The following is a 20879-nucleotide window of genomic DNA, read 5'->3' on the forward strand; positions in this document are numbered from 1 at the left end:
AAGGCAAAAAATTAAACTCATAGGAGGCAAGGGTACCCTAAATACAAAGCCACAACATAATGCCAAACAAGCTGCACAAACTACTTCAAGATTTCAAGTATTGAAGCATCAAAGGAAAGATAAGGATGGTGAAGAAATACAAAAAGATGCAATGAGAAGAAAATTTTGGGTACCACCTGGAGGAAGTACACTCAATGTTTGCTATTGAATATCAGAAACAATGTAGCTGGGTTATATTTCACCAATTTTGTTAAAACATGCATTCCCTGTCTACTAAGAAAAATTAAAATCTTTTGGTTACTCATGTAATTTTCTTTCTTATTCATCTGTCTTTATTCTCCCCTCTCAATTACCAGGTTTGTACTATTCACACTGACCAGGTTCATACTGTTCCTGATGCGTATCTCGCACACGTTTTCATATAATTCAGGGAAATTTTAAGAACGGATGGGAAGAAGAGTGGGAGAGAAGAAGCGAACGAGAAGGACAAGTTAGTGAATAAGAGAGTGATTAGAGCAAACAATTTCCTGTCCTTCCTTCATTCATTATACCCCTATCAATTTTCTCCAGGTTTGCCTTTGCTGCTGCGCTGGCTGCGGCTGCCCTTCTCAATCTCAACTCTTGCATCAGTTCACACTCACCATCCAAACAAACAAACAAACAAACCATCCCTTCTCTGCATATCACTTTCATTTTCACAAAACTAACAACAAGTTGTAATAAACAAACTGACCATCCAAACAAAATACCATTCATCCAAATAAAAGAATAATTCGTATCAATGGACGAAACAAAATTAACTGAAAAAAAAAATCCGTAAAAAATTCGTATCAATGCCCTGGAAGCTGACATCATTTCAAACCAAAACTGATATACAATTCCAGAAACATCAGAACATTCAATGAAAGTGTTAACAATCCAGACCATATTTATTCACACATCCATAATAAGAAGGATTAGCCCCATAAAGCCAAGATGTTGATCCTCCTCCAATGTGACCTAACTAGGGTAGGAGGTCCTTGGCCATAATCCTCCTCCATTGCGAGAGCATTTCGGTGCTTCAGAAAACCTCACGATTTCAACATCTCCCACGGAAGGCCATTGTCTAACCTCATGGTTTCAAGCAAAATGGAGAAGATGAAGATGACATGGAGACTTCAAACACATGTGGCATTAGTTTTTTTTTTTTTTTTAAATTTACCTGCTGACGAGGACTGGCCAAGTAAGCATGCTGAGTTGCCCATTCTCAGATTTTTTGGGTGCCACATAAGCCAAGGGCGACCGGAATATGGCCAGTCACCAACCGGTGAAAACAAATTAAAGAATAGTGACTATATTGATTCAAATTAAACTTCGATGACCAAATTGATACTATAGTAAAGTTAAGTGACTTCCGGAAAAATTTTGCCGTAGAATAATATTTGACCATGTTCATAGATTAATATTATTACTAAATTTTTTTTTTTATAACTTATTTATTATTTGATAAAAAAAACTATTTGAGCGGGTTTGGGCACGCCTTGGTTAAAAGTCATCAAATTCAAGCGGATTCTGAGAGTCAAAACTAATATTTTTAGGCAGGGCCAGGCTTGGACAAATTTAAATTTTAATAATTATGAACCGAGTCCAACATGAACCCAATCCAGTCGTCTAGATGTAACCTGACTTTGTCCCTTACAATGAAAAGAAAAGATGCAAAGACAAAGGAGCAAATAGCAAAGCTGGTAACAATTAAAACAAATAATAATTCTTGAAAATAATTTCATAACTTTCATACCAAACGTAACAACAACACACTCCCTCATTTATATTCTTAAAATTCAGTAATTCCCGAAACAATAAAAATAAAAATAATGGTATATGGCCTATACATTTTATTAAGTACAGAATTTATAGATTTTTTTTTCCACAACATCCATGAGCATAATTGATCTAAACTGACAAATAAAAATGATAATCATATAGGGTTAAAATCAACTCAAATAATATGATAAAATATAAATGTCCGACCAAATTAGAAAAACCGGTTTTTTCTACATTGACATAAAACTACACTTATTTATGAAATCAATCCAATTGTGTTATCGCTAAAACTTATAATCCATTAAGTGTTGTAAAATCTCTGAGCTAACTTACAGAATTTACAACTGAAAATCGAACTGAGATGTTATCGACTTCTATTTAGCAATGCACAAAAATATATTGAATTGAAAGACAGATATACCATTTGAAGGTGACCAGCCTTGTCATCTATCCTTTAAAGCATTCATCAACAAAAATGGAAAGCATCTGAAAATGAAGAAGTATTTGTTATCAGTATTCAGGAAATACAAAGGGAAAGAAAACAATAGTGAACAATGTACCTGGACCAGAACATCACTTGACTGTGCAACAGTCGAAATTCATCCTGTAAAGAAACTCATGCAGCAAACATTTTGACATCAATCAGAAGTAGGGTTCACAATGTAAGCAAATAATCTTCAAATGGAATTTTGGGCAAAAAAAGAATTTCCCAACTCTCAAAAACATTTTAAGCAGTAAATTATCATGCACAATTTTACATGCAGAATGACCAATTGCTTTGTATAGAGACCTACAACAGTTCATTTCAAAAGATAGCTGTACAGATTTACAAATTTGAGAAGCTTGGCAAAGCTCACTGGATGCACATCTTTGCACTGCAAATTATAAAGGGTTACAGACCTTGATCATTGTGCATCATCTGCTGCTGGGGGTTTTGATTCATTCTTTGGTCTGTTAAATGATTTTTGAGTTTCCAAAACAGGCATGTATGCTGTGGTTGACTTGTGAAAATAGTCGGCCCCTGGCTTCTGTGATTCCCGGGGACTCACCAGCTTTTTCGCTACATTCTCAAATTTGGCAGTGGCCCATGGTGCAGTACCCACATTTCCAACAACAGTGGGGGTATCTATTGTTAATGAAGAGATAGCATCTCGAGATGCATACCATGTGTGTCCGCATGCAATGCACTCCAGCTGGATTGTCGAACAAAAGAAAGAAAAAAAGATAACAGAAGAATGTAAATGTAACGTATTGGCGATGATACTCAGACAAATCCAGAAACGAAAATTAATGCTAAAACGTTATTTCGATGAAAAATAGAAGGATGAATCTCGTTTGACACTCAAAAGATAAAAAATCTGCTCAACCTGATAACGATCACCAAGTCCTCCAGCCTGTATAATGTCAGCAACACCTACTTTCTTTTCCATACATCTTGAACACCGGGCATCAGTCATCTGGTCACATAAGCCAAGAAGGATGTTTAGAACAAAGCTCATAAAAGAGAATGTTGCAGATAGAAATTGATGTTTTCAGCCATAAACACAATTTGTTCTCTCAAGATTAATTAATAACCCTATTATTTGGATGTGAGATATTTGTTTCAACTAGCATCCATTCTGATGCTTTCATGTTGTTTATGCTTCTCTCTTTAAATAACATTTGAACATAAGTATAAAAATATTCACAATAATGTTCTGATGAGAATGAATATTTAACCTGCATTTGGTCTGACTTTTCAGGCTCCTTGGTTGCTTTCTCCTGTGCAGTTAAACCATCCTGCAATGCTCAATAGGGTAGCTAGCAGTTAGTGAACAGTTATATAAACAAAGGTCGGAAATTAGTCACAAAACCAAGCATTTTAAAAATTGTAAGTTTCCTATCCAGAACCATTAGGTCCAATACCAAATTTTGTCAACTGAATGCATGGATAGATTTCATGGAGTAGCATACACATGTCCAACCTTTTAGATGGACCCTGAACCTTCAGTTCTAAATTGCTTGTCTGTGGCTAGGAGAGATAATTAAAGAAAAAATATGATAAATCCAACCTGATATGCAGGCATTCTAAAAAAAATACTCAATCTGGCCTAATTTGCATGTATGATGGCTTACCTTGTAATTCAATATAGATTTGTTTGATTAGTTTGGTTTTATTACGTATTAAGTAGTGCTAGAAGAACTGAGTCTTGACAATCAAACTAATTTATTTTCTGGCTTTCTCTTCTCAATTTTCTTCTTCTCTTTTCCCGGAAATCAATGAGATTTTCTTAAGCTGGTATTGTTTCCTTTGCAATCACCATAATAGTTTATCTTACAGGCCCAAATTCTAGTTCCAAGGAATAGAACCTCATCCGGACTCTAACCCATCACCAATGAACATGCAACATTTTTTACACAATTAATGGTTAATCATGAAGTTTGTGCGCTGTTAAAAATCCACAATCATTTTCTCCTTAATAGTTGTTTTACAGGAGGCAGAACTTCTCCGGATAAAGCTATCATATGAAAATTTCATTTTTTTTTAAGGACTAACCATAAGCACCTGCCATAAATTCATTAGGTATGCCAATATCTTTTGATTGTATGCATACATACTCTGATCAGTATTTGAAATCATAGGAAAACAACCAAACAGTAAACAAGCAGCAATCAGAGAGGTGGAAGCATGAGATGGTTGTAGTTATGAGTTGAAGAAAACAGACGTACCTTTAGTTCATTGGGCGACATATTGATAATAACAGACGGTTCCAACTCTTTATTCAGTAAGCGTCTAGCCAGTAACGCATTATTCTGCATAAATTTTATAGATTAGCTCAAGAATCACCTGTGCCTCAAGGAACATATACCTTGACAATCTATTTTGCCAGGATCCTGTGTGCATCAAGACAAATTTTAAATTTATCTAAGCCTAACAGGGGAGCAGCTTTTTGCATGCCTTGATATCTAATCTAAAACACATCACAAGTCCTAAAATACATTTTAGGTAGCCCAACAATGAATGGATCTCCTGATTTTAATGGAGTCTGGGATTACAGGGCAGATTCTCCATAAGTCAAAGTTAGTAAGAATTATTTTATTGAATGCTATTCACAGGCTAGAAAAACATGCAATTTAAAACTGAAAAAAAAAACTCACATGTGCATCAAATCCTCTAAGAACTAACTCAAATAATAAGTAACCAGTCAAAAAGAAAAACATGGATGCATGTGAACTTATAGAAATCAGATGACTGTTATCTAGTAAAGTGATGCCATTTACTGAAACAAGAAATTCACATAAAGACAAGATAATTACTAATGCAACAACTAACCTGAATGTCAAAAGTATCCTTACCTTGAGATTAAAATCTAACTTGCGCATTTTCTGATTATACTTCTGAAAATCAGAACCAAGAGCTTCATATGAAACTTTCTCCAGTGTGGTCACTGCTTCAATGGCAGCATCAGGCAGGCTTTCAGCCTAGTGAGCATCAACAAAAGAACTTCATTTTCTTATATTATATAATTCAAATATCAACAAAAGCAGTAGCATGCACAGTACTTGCATAAAGAAAGATCCAAAACATGAAGCAGACAAGAACCCTCAGATATTAATGGCTTGAATATTTATATGATCTCTACACCCACAATTCATCTACCATTGCCAAAAAGCAAGAACAATAATTACCAAATACCAATAATCACAAATTTCTGTTCTTACATATTAAAGAAGTTCATGTGTAGCTTGGTGTGGGACATTTACCGTATATACAGGAAAGCAAAGCGGAAAAAAACAGAACAAAAGATAAGCAACAACAGGCATCAAAACTGCATCACAAAGTATCAGATAGTTGTTCTCTTAAAATAAAATGGTGCATTATACATGCATGAATAAAGATATCACAAAAGTGTATCGGAACAAAAAGTTGGTTCACAGAAACATGATAATATGTAAACAAAAGACAGTAAGGTAGCACAGTAAAAAGATCAATAACTTGAGATAATAAGCTCATTCTCTGCTTGTCAGAACCAGCATTTTTTACAGCAGCAGTTTTTGCCTACAACCTCTAATATGAACTAAACAAGCATGCAAACCACAAATACTTTTTCCCTAAAAACTGATCATTTAGTAAGAATGTTTATGATAATTAGAACAGCAAGGGGAAATGCGCTATCACTTACATCCAAAGCACTGATTTTAGGTGTCCCACCAGGCACAGAGGGCACTACACCATCATTGCTGGTTACTTTTGGTTTGCCATGATCTCCATCACTCTTTTGCCTATCAACTACCCCTGCATCATCCTTTGAGTTGCATACTAGCTTAATTCCTTGCAGAAGCTTCTCTAACCATTTATCACGATAAGGATCACCAGTTAATGCTTTCCGCTTAGCTAAAATTGCATGATACTCTGAAACATCGCTGGTACAGCTCCCAGGTGTTTCTGCTTTCAGTGATTGATCAGATTTTGTGCTTATATCATCCCGGGAAACATCAATAGGATGGATACTTTTCCTCCTGAGATTCCATTTACTCTTCAAGCTTGGCTGCTCATCCTGCTGGGCAGAAGTCTCCTCTGTTGTCTCAATATCAGGAAGCTCTCCCATTCGATCTCGTGTTTTCTGAACAAGCACATCAATCTCATTTTGCTTGGTATCCTCATAATCTTTATCAGTTAACTTCCAGAGCCGTTTTTGGACAGCATCATAAACTCTTTGCACAATAAAACCTGGAAACTGTGAACGCAGTGGCAGTTGCTTGTGTAGAGGAATAAAATGAACAACACATTTGTGCATAACAGATTCAGCTGGAACATCATCAAAATGAAAACTATAAAAGAGCTCCCTAGTGTCTCGAGTTTGCCAACTCCCGCCCCCTTTTTTCTCTGCTTCCTCAGGGCGGTAAAACCACTGCCCAGTAACCATCATATTGCCATCAATATCTTGAGTAATGTCCTGCAATAAAAAGATAAAAAAGAATGAAATTCAAGGAAAACAATGGAATCAACAATATCTCAAGAATAGGCTACAATAATATGCAAAACACTGAAAAAACCAGGCATGACAAAGCAACAAGCAGACTTAAAGGGCCTCTTTGGTATAAAGTGGGCACATTGCAAGTTTAGTTTACATGCAAGCCCAAGTGCAAAGCAGTCACTAACGGATTTTTTCTTTCAAAATTGCAGATGGAAAGATAGGACTATACCAGAAATTCCTCTTAGTCCAATTCAAAGCAGAAGTAAATAAACGGTAGCCATTACATTCAAAGAAAAAATAACATAAGTTTTGTTGAGAAAGAAACTAGGTTTAAACATGCTGTCATAACCTAGTAATTGAAGATGGAATTGAAAACAATGAATCCACGAACACTCAGATGAATAACATTTACAATCCTAAACTCAACAGCATTTTATAGAGTATATATGAAGCAGGGTGATCTTTGTCCAAAACTTTAATTAGTGATATATGTTAAAATTTTGGCTAAAATAATGGATGCTCCATTTTTTCAAAATTGCAGGCAGATAAAACAATCTATACCAGAGAAATTCCCACAACCAATTCAGAATCTCACTAAATTTATCTTCCAAATCAAAAGCAGAAGTAAATAAGTGGTAACAATTGCCTAGATGGAAAAGTGAAACAAAGTCTTGTTTGGCAAGAAATGAAATTGTAATCGAATATGCATACAGAAAAAATTGAATCCATGAACACTCAAATCAATAGCATAAAATACCATAATCTGAAGTTGTGAATCATTTCTATAGCGCATATATGAAGACGATCAATTTATGCGCAAACCCAACATCAATGATGCACGAAATGGTAAATATTTTAGTCCAAACAATACCAAATCCTAATTTTTCATAGTTGCAGGAAGATAGAACTACCTGAGCCAGATAAATTCCATGAACACTCAACTCAATCACATGAAATGCCACAAATAAGAACCATTTCTATAAAGCATAAATGAAAAGGACTGATTTATGCACAAACTTTACATGAGTGATGCACGAAATGTTATCAATAAAGTCAGAACATTACAAAACCCTAACTTTTCACACTTGCAGGCAGATAGAACTACCTGAGCCAGATAAATTCCTCTAAATTTAATCAAAAGCACTAAATTCATAAATCAATGGCAGCCATTACCTTAATGATAGCAACATAGGGTTTCTGTCCCTTATCCTCAGGAGACAACAGCACCGAATCCTCCTGCAAACCAAAACGATCCAATAAACCTCAATAAACCCTCAAACAAAACAATCACCAAAAGCATAATCCGTTACTGAAAAACTCTCACAAGCTGGAAGACGTTTCCATCGTACTCAAACGATGCGTAGTGATTCTTCTTCTTCCTCCCCTTGCCGGAAACCCTCACAGGGTCACCAATCGGCTTGGCATCCTCCTGCACGGCCTCCTCCTCCTCTTCCTCATCCTCCCCATCGCCTCCACCGCCTCTAGCTTTGCTCGGCTGCTTCTCATCGTCCTCATCTTCGTCTCTGAGCGCCCTCGCCCTCCTCTTCCTGCTACGATCGTCGGCGCCATCGGTTTGGCGCTTGGGCTTGTCATCCTCGTCGTCGCTGGAGCTGGCCACCTGCGTGAACCGCCGCTTCCTCATCGCCGCCGGCGAGGCTCCGCCGTCGTCGGGATCCCGGTCGAAAGGTGGAGAAGGGTTTAGGCTTTGGTTGAGAAAATAAATTTGAGGGACTTTTATAGAAATTGGAAAAAAATTTTAAAATTTTTTAAAAATAATTATTATTAATTTTAGGCAAATAAAGTGTGACTTTTAGCATATTTTTAAAAAATAAATCCTGATTTTTTTATCCCCTTTTTTCAAAATATGAAAATTCAAATTTTTTTAAAAAATTTAAAAATATCCCTCAATTTTCAAAAAATTTGGAAAAAAAATATTCTTAATGTTAGGAAAATAGAGTGTCTTTTTTTCCTTTTTTTTCCCAAAGTTCCAAAAATAATAATAAAGTAAAAAAATCTCTTAAATTTAAGAAATTTTGGGAAAAAAATTAATTTCAGACAAATAAAGTTTGATTTTCAGGAATTTTTTTGAAAACCGTACACTTTTTTTTGGAAAAATAAATACAAAAATCTCTCAATTTTTTTTTTAAAAAATCACATAAAATGTAGCACTCAAACCTTTTTTGATAAATTATTTAAATAATCATCCAACATATTTCTATTTAAATAACTAAATTATAAAAAAAATTCAATTGAGTATCCAAATATTAAATTCACGTTTCATTGAATCACTCATACTCACACCATTAATGGAAGGTTGAAGTGGGACAACACCTCACACAATTTGGTCATGCCATATGGCATAATAATATATTAATATTAGGTGATTTTAAGTTGATAATATAATTAAAGGTTTGGTAATATAATTAAGGGCAATTCAGCTTCAAATATAAATTGAAATTATTAATTCTAAAGGGGTAGGTGTGTGAAATTATTTTCTCAAACTCACAATAATAACTCATACAATCACACAACTAAGATAAGGAGGCACTCAAGATAGTTACCCAGTTCGGCAAAGTCTTGCCTACATTTGGGGAGCCAAGCTTAGAGAAACAATCCACTAGAAGAGGTGATAGAGTAAATATTAAACACTCCCTCACTCACTCAATACAAAGAAACTTTTAAGATTGCCCTATGCCCACCCTCTCCAAAAGGTCTCTCTCGCGTGGCTCGTCCTAAATCTTCAAGCAAGAAATCTTATATACGCACCAACGTCCCAATAGATCCTCCTCTTTTAGACTTCTTCGTGACTTCCTAACTTGGACACCTTCTAAAGTTAGATGTTACAACACCCAATTACAACACTACCCACCTTGCTGAACATGATTGAGTTCTAGCCCAGTTGCAATGGAACTTATGACACCTTCAACCCTCCCGGTTCCTTCAGTTCGCTTCGTAGCAGTTGACTCGTCTCGAGCTCCTCCTGCCTGCAACTGCTTCTTTCCTCACGTCATTTCAGCAAACCCCTCTCCCGAGGGTTGCATCCACCAAGGCCAGAACACCATCTCACCAAAGATGGCTACAAAAAATCTCCTGATCTTCTTTCCAAACTTTGTCCAAGTTTGGTCTTCTACTATGATCTTCAATTGATCCACCAATATATTGTTACTAAATTTAATCTTCTCTCATCCAAGTTTAGCCTTTCAATATCTTCCAAGCAAGATCTCCAATCATCCATGCTTGCAGTGGCGGAGCCAGAAATTACAAGAGAGGGGAAGAGAGAGAGGGGGAGTTGCAAATTTAATTCAAATAACAAAATTTTATAAATAAAAAATTCAAATAATACACTAAGAAAATTATTTTAAAATACAAAACAAAAATACCTTTAATTACTGCGAGGAGCGAGGAGGGAGTTGAATCCTTCGATTTTGCATGTTTTGAAAACATTGCAATATTATGTCTTCATCAATTTTAGCAAACATTTCTTGCTCAATATAGCAAACCATCATATTGTTCAACCATTCATAGCATATTTTGTTTCGCAAATCTGTTTTGATGATATTCATTGCTGAGAATGCTCTTTCAACTGTTGCTGTTGCCACCGGTAAGATCAATGCCAATTCGATAAGGCGATAAACCAATGGAAAAGTCAAATGTTTATCAAATTGAACCATCTTCACAGCAAGACTTGCAAGATCATGACAATTTGAAAAATCAGAATTTCTTCTCACATCATGAATATATATGCAAAGTTGCTCTTTCAAGATAAGACGATCGGATGTGGAGAAATCATTAGAGTAAATTTGAGCAAGTCGAACAAGCATACCATGATCAAATCTGGAAAAAGAGTTTCTTGGATCAAGACAAGCAATACATCTTAATAACTCTATAGAAGTTTCACTAAATCGGTTATTCATCTCAGTAGTAAATAAATCAATTACGGCAATAAAGATCTCCGCATGATAATGATGGTAATAAGTAACCAATTGCCCTCCACGTCTCGAACGACCTCAAACTGGTATACTATCTTCCATATTAGGCACTGAACTGACATTGCAACACAGAAGCTCCTGACTTCTTCTAAAAATGTACCACATCCATTTTCTCTCAAGTCTTGCATAAGTTCTTTCACATTTACAATCAACCCCATTACATTAACAATGTTTTGATCTTTCTGCTGCAAGGCTTTTGACAAGTTATTAGTTAATCCCAATACTTTGATCATCAGATGCAAGATAAATATAAATTCAAAACTCTCCATCCTTTGTATCAAACCCGATGCTATGCCTCTTTGTTCTGCAACATTCCCATCATTACACACATTCTCTAACACCTCTAATACCGACTCCCATATAGTAAATAGCCAGATTGAAGTTGTGTAATGTGAGCCCTACCGAGTATCACCAGGTCTTGCAAGATTAGTCTCTTGATGTTTGCTCATTCCTAAAAAGATTTCACCTCTCTCCAATTTCTCCACAATCTTATCATGGTGCTTCTGAAGCAACACATCTCTCCTTTTGCAAGAAGCCTCCACAATTTTCACAATCATAGTGACATAGCTGAAAAAATCACTAATAGCCAAAATGCCTTTAGCAACAAAAACGACAACCAACTACAATTGGTGGGCAAAGCAATGAACATAAAAAGCAAATGGATTTTCATTCAAAATTAATGTCTTCAACCCATTAAATTGCCCTTTCATATTAGAGGCTCCATCATACCCCTGCTCTCTCAATCTAGAAATAGATAAACCACAACGGGCAAACAATCCATCCAAAGCTCTTTAATGAAGAGGCTGAAGTATTGGCAACATGTTCAACAGTAAGAAATCTTTCAATTACTCAGCCTTGCTTGTTCACAAACCTCACAATCACAGCCATTTGCTCTTTTATTGATTTGTCACGAGACTAATCAAGAAGTATAGAGAAATGACTATCTCTAATCTCATCAATAATGGCCTATGTGGTCTCTTCTGCACAAGCCTTCACTAACTCTTTTTGTATTTGTGGAGAAGTCATTTGATTATTTCCAAGAGGATTTTCATTAATCACATGACCAACATTTTCAACTTCCGCCCCATACCAATTCAGCATCTCTAGAAAGTTACCCCTATTTGTGGAACTAGAAGATTCATCATGTCCACGAAAAGCAAGACCTTGCAATAGAAGAAATCTAACAACACGCAAAACAGCAGTGACACGAGCTCTATATGCAATCTCCATCTCTCTGCTATGATAAGAGAATATGTGCGACACGCTTTGCCTCTGATTTTTGAAATCCTCACAATGTCACCTTGCATTATTATGGTTGCTATTAACTCCACCAACATGCTCAGTGAAAACTTCCATGGCCTTTTTCCAATTGCTAAACCCTGTCTTTGTGAAGGCATCAATCCCAAGTTTATCTCCCATTGACTGCTTAAAAAGATAACAATAGAAACAATAAGCTGCATCTTTCTCCACACTATATTCTAACCAATCAAATTTCTGAAACCACACTTCTTTAAAGCTTCTCAAATCTTTTCTTGTTGTTTTCTAGGAAAATTGTGGCCAACTGGTTGACATGGACCCATTAACAAATACTTTCTCCTTACTTGATCTCTTATTCCTGTGTCATATTCCTCAATTGGTTTTCGAAGCCCTGGGCTGGCGATAATATCACTTGGATCAAACTCAACACGGCTTTTCTTTTATGCAACAGTACTTGCATCAGACGTTGAATTCGTTCTTGCTTCAATACTTTTTGGTATAGATTTAAAGAATCTCTCCATATCTATGAAATTGATCAAATTAAATATCTAAATGATATGAACTAAATCATAAATTCATAAATTGTTCAATCAAATATGTGTAACACTAAATTGGACAGTTTCTCCTAATCATATTGAACTAGGTTTACACCTTAACTCATAATATTTAAAATAAAATTATAGTATAAATTTAAATTTGGAGAACAATAAGTTAGAATCCAATAAATAAAATAAAAACATAATTACAATATATCATTATAAAATAATTTTTTTATCCACATATATAGTTATAACTTATACTAGTTATATAAATGTATATAATATTTTAATTTTAAATTAAAAAAAAATCTAATTTAATACAATTATGATGAGTGGGATAGTTAAAATTCAATAAGGACAAAAAAATAATTATATTTTATCATTATAGTTATAAATTATAGTTAAATAATTATAAATAGTATTTTAAATTAAAAAAATTATTTTGAAGAAATATGATAAGTGGCCATATGTTATACATTTAAATTTATTATTTAAAATAAAAAGTATAAATTTAAATTTTTTGAGAAACAATAAGTTAGAATTCAATAAATAAAATAAGAGCATAAATTTTAAAATAAATTTATTTATTAGTAAATCTTAATATCACTCAAATCTATAAATTAAATTAATGATATCAATTTGCATGACACATCTCTAAATCTAATAATCAATAATAGGATATCAATCCACATATTATATTAATCAATCTTAATTCATAAACATTTCAAATAATTTTGTAAAAATTATTTCATAAATGACAAACAAATAATAATAATAAGGAAACAAATAAGAAGATTGAAAAAAAAAAATTCACCTGCAGGACAAAGAGATCAAAAAAGTTGGAGAGAAAATAGATGGGGGATTATAACTTGAGTTGCAAGTGTTGGTTTATAATGAAAAATTCAGGATGTCTGTTCCCAGGCTCACAGCTCTTTCAAAACGGATGAAATTGGATGAGAAAGACTCAAAGAATATCACTTTGTAAGTTTGTAACAACACTAACAAAATCTGAATCCTCTATATATATATATATATAAAATATTTAATAACACATGGTAACACCACGTGATATGCGCCAACGGATATCTTTACAGCTGCAAAGTAACACATTTCAAATTTTTATTGGCCATTTTAAATGTGATTAGACCTTGCTTGTCAATTATCATCGTTAATCCCAATTCTAAAGCATTCCTTGGTGAGCGGCGGCTCCACGTTCTCGCTTTTGGTTGCGCAGCTTGCACTGCTGCAGCCTGCAGGTGGGTGGCGCCTGGCGGTCCAAGCGGATGACCGGATATTAGTGGGGGAAGTCTCATGGTTAGAGTCTTAGAGCTTTAAAGGAGACTGAGGAGTTGAGGAGGGATGTCGGCCACCGAGAAAGGAGGGACGACCTTGGCGGGGAAGGGGGCGGAAGGCTTCTCTGGCCACGGGGTCCACTGACCCTGTCGGCGATAGGGGGGCGGCCGCCCCTACCCTTCCTGTCACTCCGCCCCTGCATGCTTGGGTCTTCAAATCTTCAATAGCATCTCATCATATATGGCTTGTATCCTTGAGTGACTCTGTTGATAAATAGCCTTCTTACTAACCCAAGTTTCATGCAATCTTTATTATGATCTTGCCAATCAATTTAATTATTCCTCTCTTTTAAAAATAGACATTTCATAAAAGAAGTTTACCAAAGATATGATTTATCATCCCAAATCTTAACAAAGATAGATAAAATCATACCTAAGATAAACTTGCCCTTTAATAAGGATCTTTTTATCTTTATGCTCCTTCCAAAAATAGTTATTCTTCAATTAAACCAATGAGAGGAAAATCTCTAAACATAATCCCTCATCAAGATCTTCTAGTCCACATTATTTCATGTGCCATGTCATCACGCGTTTAGCCAAATCATCCTCCTTGTCACTTCTCCTTTTTTGCCAAGTCATCATTGTCACATCACATTCCTTTGTCATCTCTTGGCTTATCATATAATGCCAATATAAGTCTTCAGCCCTAACAGAAATCTCATACAAAAAAAATGACTTAACATAGTTGAATGATATGGCGTGGCATAAGTTGTGTGATGTGTCATGCCACGTCAACCTCCTGTTAATGGTGTGAACAAGAGTGACTTAATTAAACATGAAACTAAAGTTAGGATACTCAATTAAATTTTCTTTATAATACAGTACCTCAAATAGGAGTATCAAAATAGTTGAGTGATTATTTAAATATTTAGCTTTTTTTTTTTTTACAAAATGTGAACAAGCTATATTAAGATTATGCACAAAGGTGGAGCAAACCCCTTAATAGGGACAGAACCAAAGAAGGGGCTAGTGAGGGCTTTAGCCACCCTAAGCTTCGATGATCTTTTTATCTGGCTGGTAATACCAACCTCTTCTCAATAAAGGTCACAGGTTTGCAACCGGCACCCTCCAAGTCCCCAAGCAGGCAAGGATGCCATAGTACTAGCCCCTCCTTTGGTGTCGCCATTGATGACAGGGTCGAGCTCGGAGTCTGAGGAGACCAAGATAAACAGTAATACTCAAATTTTACTCTCTGAATTCATTCAACAATCAAAACATTTAAAACAGTTATATATATATATATATATATTTATACAAAAGACTTCTAGACTCATCCAAGGACTCAGACTCATTTTAATACTTATTGACTCAATGTAACCACCTTACACAACCTTGAACTTAAACACAAATTGATATGATGAAATCTTATCCATCCATCTCAAACTTTAAACTTCCCTCTAATCTTATATATTTTAAATAAACATTACACTTTAGTATTAAATAAAGTGTAATATTAACCCTAGAGTTGGAGTTAGCATCCCCAACTCTGGGGTTAGGATCCCCAACTCCGGGGTTAATATTACACTTTATTTAATACTGGTTCAATAAGTGTAAAAGCTCTATGATAAGTGGATAGCTTGTTTATTAAGTGGAAAGGTTATATAATAAGTGGATGGCTGGTTCAGTAAGTGGAAAAGGCTCTATAATAAGGGGATAGCTGGTTCAGTAGTGGAAGAGCTATATAAAAAGTGGATAGCTGGTTCAGACTCATTTTAATACATATAGACACAACCCAACCATCTTACACTGCCTTGAACTTAAACACGAATTGAGATGATGAAATCTCATCCATCTATCCCTCAAATCTTCAACTATATTAACTAACTAGACATAACTTTGATTCTATGAATACTCAAGCTTCAACAGAACTTCAACAGCTTTAAACACCAAGTACCAACAGCATCAGCTTCAAATTTTGTATATTGGTTAGAGATAATAGTGAGTATTTTGATTTTTTTTCTTTTTATCATGTATTACTTCTTAATTCAAATGCGAATGAATGTATAAATTTTTATGAGTGAAAAAACACAACATGGATAGTAAATTTATTTTTGTGATATGCCTACAATGACTTTGTTTAAATGCCTCAATGAATTGAAATGATGTTAGCACCGAGTACTTGATATTTTGTATATTATTTATAGTCTATAATTAAAGAGTTTATTTTATTTATTTATTTATAGATCATGGATAAATTTTTGATTAACTGACCAAGGAGTGAAGAGTCATCCAATGCTCCTGGACTTCAAAAACCAATTGAAGACTTCAATGTTGGGATTAGAGATAAAATTAGAAGAGAATATTTGACTAGAGGCCCTAGTCAACCAATTAGCCACAATTTTCCACTGAAAGATCATGACAAACAAAAAAGAAGTTTTCAAAATGCTTGGTATAAACAACATCCATGGTTGGAGTATAGTATGGCGGTGGTTTTGGACGTGACTAATTTTCTATTGAAGCAAGGTTTACCTTTCTGTGGAAATGATGAATCCTCAGACTTATTAAACAAAAGCAATTTTCTTGAATTGCTTGAGTGGTATATCCACCAAATGAAAAGGTTTGGAAGATAATCAATCAAAATACCCTAGAAACAATCAAATGGCTTCTCCAAAAATTCAAAAGGAGTTGGCAAATGCTTGTGCATCAGAAATAACACATGTTTATTGTTGATGATGTTGGGGATAATTATTTTTCCCTTATGATTGATGAAGCATGGGATGCCTCAATGAAGAACCAAATGGGAGTTGTTTTGCAATATGTGAATAAGAATGAACATGTGATAGAGAGATTTCTTGCTATAGTTCATGTGCTTGATACTTATGTTATTTCTTTAAAGAATTCCATTGATTATTTATTTGCTAAATACGGGTTGTCTCTTTCAAGGTTAAGAGGGCAAGGATATGATAAGGCTTCAAATATGCGGGGTGAATTTAATGGTTTGAAGACACTTATTTTAAAAGAAAATCTATATGCAAGATATGTCCATTGCTTTGCTCACCAATTACAATTAGTGATTATTGCCATTACTAAAGACAATCGAATTGTGAGTGATTTTTTTCAATATGTTAATATAATTGTTAATGCCACTGGAGCATCATGAAAAAGGAGAGACCAACTTTTGCATCATCATCATGATAGATTGGTTGAACAATTGGAGAAAGGAGAGATACTTAGTAGCAAAGGAAAAAAAATCAAGAGTTCGGCTTAGCACGACCAGGGGATACACAATGGGGATCACATTACAGTTAATTTCTATGTGGAACTCAGTTTTAGAGGTAATCTAAAATGTGAATGATGATGAGAATTCTAATGATAATAGAGGCATTGTGGCAAGATTGATTAATAAAATGAAAAATTATCAATTTGTATTAGTGATGTACTTGATGAGACATTTATTGGGGATGAAAATATTATTGCATAATATGGAGGATAATATGCGAATTCGCGGTCATTCTAGGCGGGCAGGACAATTCCTTACTCATTTTCATCATTATCTTGTACTGATTTTCTGTGAGGTAATTATGTTCTATATTTATTATGCTTTTATAAATCTCATTAATTTATTCTTTTATTAATATTTGTTTTTAATTTTATTATTGTTTCAATGTTAGGTTATTGATTTGATTTCTCAAGAAATGACTTGGTCCATAGGACTCATTCTTTAAATTTAACATCCATAGGTTACTCCATCTTGTAGAGATATATCTTGAAGACTTCTTGATGACTAAACATATGATGCTTGAGGATCAGCTTGCCACTTTCATTTATGATGTGCAGCATGATGATAATGATTTTATAAATGTCTGGGACTTGGAAGATTTTGCTATGAAGATAGTTGAGATAAGCAAGCATACTATTCACCTACTCATTTATCGCCTTATTAAGTTGGTATTAGTTTTACCAGTTGCTACAACTAATGTTGAGAAAGCATTTTGTATTGGAAACAATTGTTATATTGAATAGATTTTTTTTTTTTACATTTTGCCCTCAAACCCCCTACCAATAAATCCTAGTTCCGTACCTACCCCTTAATGCATATGTACTCTCATTTTGTGCATACCGAGATTTAAATTTATCTCCTCTGCAGGATACGAGCATCTCATATAAAGGACTTAATGCTAATATACCAAGAGGTTCTTGACCCACTCAAATTATTCAATATAACAATGGAACCAGAATAATCTAATTATTTTGTTATCAGTTAAAATAATTTAATACTTAACAATTAATATCTTGTTGGAAATTTATAGGGTTTTTTTTATTTGGTAAATTTGGATGCACGTTGGAAAACTATACTTGCCTAGTTTTTATTAGTATTAATTTTATAAAAGTAAACATTTTTTTTATGGTTTTAGAAGTTGAAATGAGTGTTTTCTTAAGCACTAAAATAAACATGGTAGAAACACTTTTGATAATTTAAATGGTAATATTTTTTTCTAAATTTATGAATAAAAATAACTTTTAAAAAATACATTGCAAATAAAAATGATAAACCATGCTATAGTTGGTCATCTATTCTTTTCCCAGATTAAAAAGTGAGGATTTGAATATTATTTTGAAGAAGTGTCATATTGTTTTAAAAAATATATATAATATTATAGATATTAATAAAAAAATATATATATAAGATATAAATAAAACACTCTTATTCCATGAAAGTGACTCTTATTCCATATACATGATAATATATCTTGTTGTAAAGTCAATAACATTGAAATAAATGTTGGGTAAAAACCTTTAGTATGGAGAGGATCTGCTCTAAGATTGTTGAAAACAATCTACAAGTAAAACAAAAAGCTTTATATTATGAGTGAGAAAACCTGCTACAAAGATGAGAAGAGACAAAATAGAAGCCTATGTGTTACACGGGTTCCTTAAAATAGATGCGCTACCCTTGGTTGCTTAGGTTTGAACTAACGTCTGCTTATTAGGATACAACGGTCTTCATTTGGAAGGCTTCATCATTTTACAACTCCGGCGAACTGAATTATGTGAGCTCTATCACATGGAACTTAGAGATTAAGCTTTCTACGAGAGAATAGGTGAAAAGGAAGGAAGTGAAGTGTGTATCTTATCTCACTAGAATCTTTTGAATTATGTCTTTCAAAGTTGTGGAAGGAAGTCTATATTATAGCCTTGGAGACTAACACTTAAAATTCCAAACTTAATGTGACTATAACTATTGAAATTTCAAACATAAATTTTGGAGTTTCAATAGTTATAAAACTTTTCAAATTCTAGAATTCAAAAGGTTTGAAACCTTTTAAATTCTATATAGTTGAAAAACTCTTCAAATTCCAAAATTAATTGGAATTTTAAAAGCCAAATTCCATTCAATATTAAATTTTCCAACAATAAAAAAGAAATTAAGTTAAAGTTATTTAACATGTCTCTCTATTGGTTTTCATTTCATTTTTGACAATAAATGTCACATGTGCAACTTTGTCATTATACCACATTAATGAAAATAATGTCAGTAATGTAACTTCTCCTTATCAGATTGCATAGGTGCAGGATGATAATAGAGTATTGGATCGGCTTACCAAATCAAAAGAAGCATCATTACTCAAATCAGAGAGAACCGTACAAATCGAACTAGCAAAGGCTTCTATGTTGGATGTATTAGGATTATGCCCTCGAATGCCAACGAGGATACTTGTATTAGGGCATTTCATTTGTATTATACATTCTTATTCTTATTAAATAGGCATTTATTTTGATGTTCATATAAATCTTGTGATGGCATTATAATTAGTTTTAAATATCATAGTCCATGTGTATTAAGTTAAACCTTCTACTCTTTGTGGGATAAAGAGCAAAGCACTAGAAGGGTTTGGTACTTATACACTTAAATAATTCACAAATCAGAGAATCTTTAATTTGGCGTTAAAGGTTCGTAAGGATTTGTATGACATATACTTTGACAAAGAGTGCTAGTTGAACACTATGAAATAGTGGGAACATATGTCATAAATACATCATTGGGAATTGGTGTATTCAAACATGACTCGCAACAATCCAATCACATGGGTTTTATTCTTTGACAATCAATGATTGGGATTGTTGGTTATGATTAGGGGTGTAAATGATACACCTCTACTCACAAGCTACTCGGGCTCGATTCGGTGAAAACTCGAACTCGGCTCGATCACAGTCGAGCCGAGCTCGAGCTCGAGTAGCTCGAGTAGCCGAGCGAGCCGAGTTTAGGTATTGTGATACTTGGCTCGAGTGCTCGTGAGCCTAATCGAGCATGTATGTATATATATAATATTAGATTTATTTGATAAAAATCAAGGGGAAAAACTTTTGAGCTCGAGTAGAGCTCGAGCTCGAGCATAATGTTTATGGTTATTTTCAGCTTTTTTGAGCTTAATCGAGCGAGCTTGAGTAGCTCGATTTGTGTACCGAGTCGAGCTCGAGCTATAAAATAAATACTCGATCGAGCTCGAGCTGAGTATCGAGTACCAAATTTTCAGTCGAGCTCGAGCTCGAGCTCGCTACTGCTCGGCTTGAACTCGATCGATTGCACCCCTAGTTATGATCATATGAGTGGACCTTAGACCTGAGGTATCATGATCACAATGTACCTGTGACGTCTAGTCTGTTACTATAGTTGTTAGGCTCAGTTCACCTTTTGGTAGGGCCGACCTTGAAGTGCGGCTATGTCGGGCAAGTAGTAGTTGTGAGTGATCACCAAGAAAGAATTCGTTCTCTCAGAAGTAAACGAGTCAGTATCCTATGCGAGTATAAGTATGTGAGATTAGAAGACCTTAGCCAAGGCAGTCAAATTAATCATGTGTGACACGAAGGGTAGTTTGGTAATCTCACTCCACTATAGTTTTTGCATATGATCGAGTTCAGTGAGTTTGACAATTACCATGGCTCTCACTCGGTTGGGATACAAGAACGAAAGGTTTATACACATGATAATCATAATCCGAAGGTTAGTAATGATCTACTCATTCGTGTTCAATTGGGTTA

The 20879-nt window shown here is 34.5% G+C and overlaps 2 protein-coding genes across 2 annotated transcripts; both read right to left on the reverse strand.

Annotated features, from left to right (window-relative positions):
- Window positions 1-1988: 1988 nt before the first annotated feature.
- On the reverse strand, window positions 1989-8455 carry LOC120275811. The gene is made up of 10 exons (XM_039282518.1): window positions 8086-8455; window positions 7935-7997; window positions 5967-6740; window positions 5140-5265; window positions 4513-4596; window positions 3523-3582; window positions 3171-3260; window positions 2704-2996; window positions 2364-2407; window positions 1989-2289 (listed from the first exon to the last, which is right to left on the reverse strand). The coding sequence occupies exons 1-8, from the start codon at window positions 8401-8403 to the stop codon at window positions 2709-2711; spliced, it is 1803 nt and encodes a 600-aa protein (XP_039138452.1). The 5' UTR covers window positions 8404-8455; the 3' UTR covers window positions 1989-2289; window positions 2364-2407; window positions 2704-2708.
- A 1692-nt stretch (window positions 8456-10147) lies between these two features.
- On the reverse strand, window positions 10148-10908 carry LOC120275602. Its single transcript, XM_039282226.1, has 2 exons — window positions 10700-10908; window positions 10148-10595 (listed from the first exon to the last, which is right to left on the reverse strand). The coding sequence occupies exons 1-2, from the start codon at window positions 10906-10908 to the stop codon at window positions 10148-10150; spliced, it is 657 nt and encodes a 218-aa protein (XP_039138160.1).
- Between the last annotated feature and the right edge of the window lie 9971 nt (window positions 10909-20879).

Source organism: Dioscorea cayenensis, chromosome 14 (genome assembly GCF_009730915.1).
Source record: "Dioscorea cayenensis subsp. rotundata cultivar TDr96_F1 chromosome 14, TDr96_F1_v2_PseudoChromosome.rev07_lg8_w22 25.fasta, whole genome shotgun sequence".
NCBI classification, from domain to species: domain Eukaryota; kingdom Viridiplantae; phylum Streptophyta; class Magnoliopsida; order Dioscoreales; family Dioscoreaceae; genus Dioscorea; species Dioscorea cayenensis.

What these genes read in the sequence shown, in the direction of transcription:
- LOC120275602 (XM_039282226.1), bottom strand. Translation starts at nt 10,908, where the DNA reads ATGGGGTTGATTGTAAATGTGAAAGAACTTATGCAAGACTTGAGAGAA. An exon ending in ATGCGGAGATCTTTATTGCC is followed by an intron (nt 10,596 to 10,699) that starts GTAATTGATTTA and finishes CTCTTTTTCCAG; the next exon opens with ATTTGATCATGGTATGCTTG.
- LOC120275811 (XM_039282518.1), bottom strand. Translation starts at nt 8,403, where the DNA reads ATGAGGAAGCGGCGGTTCACGCAGGTGGCCAGCTCCAGCGACGACGAG. An exon ending in AGTTAGATTTTAATCTCAAG is followed by an intron (nt 4,597 to 5,139) that starts GTAAGGATACTT and finishes AAATTTATGCAG; the next exon opens with AATAATGCGTTACTGGCTAG. An exon ending in GACTTGGTGATCGTTATCAG is followed by an intron (nt 2,997 to 3,170) that starts GTTGAGCAGATT and finishes TCGACAATCCAG; the next exon opens with CTGGAGTGCATTGCATGCGG.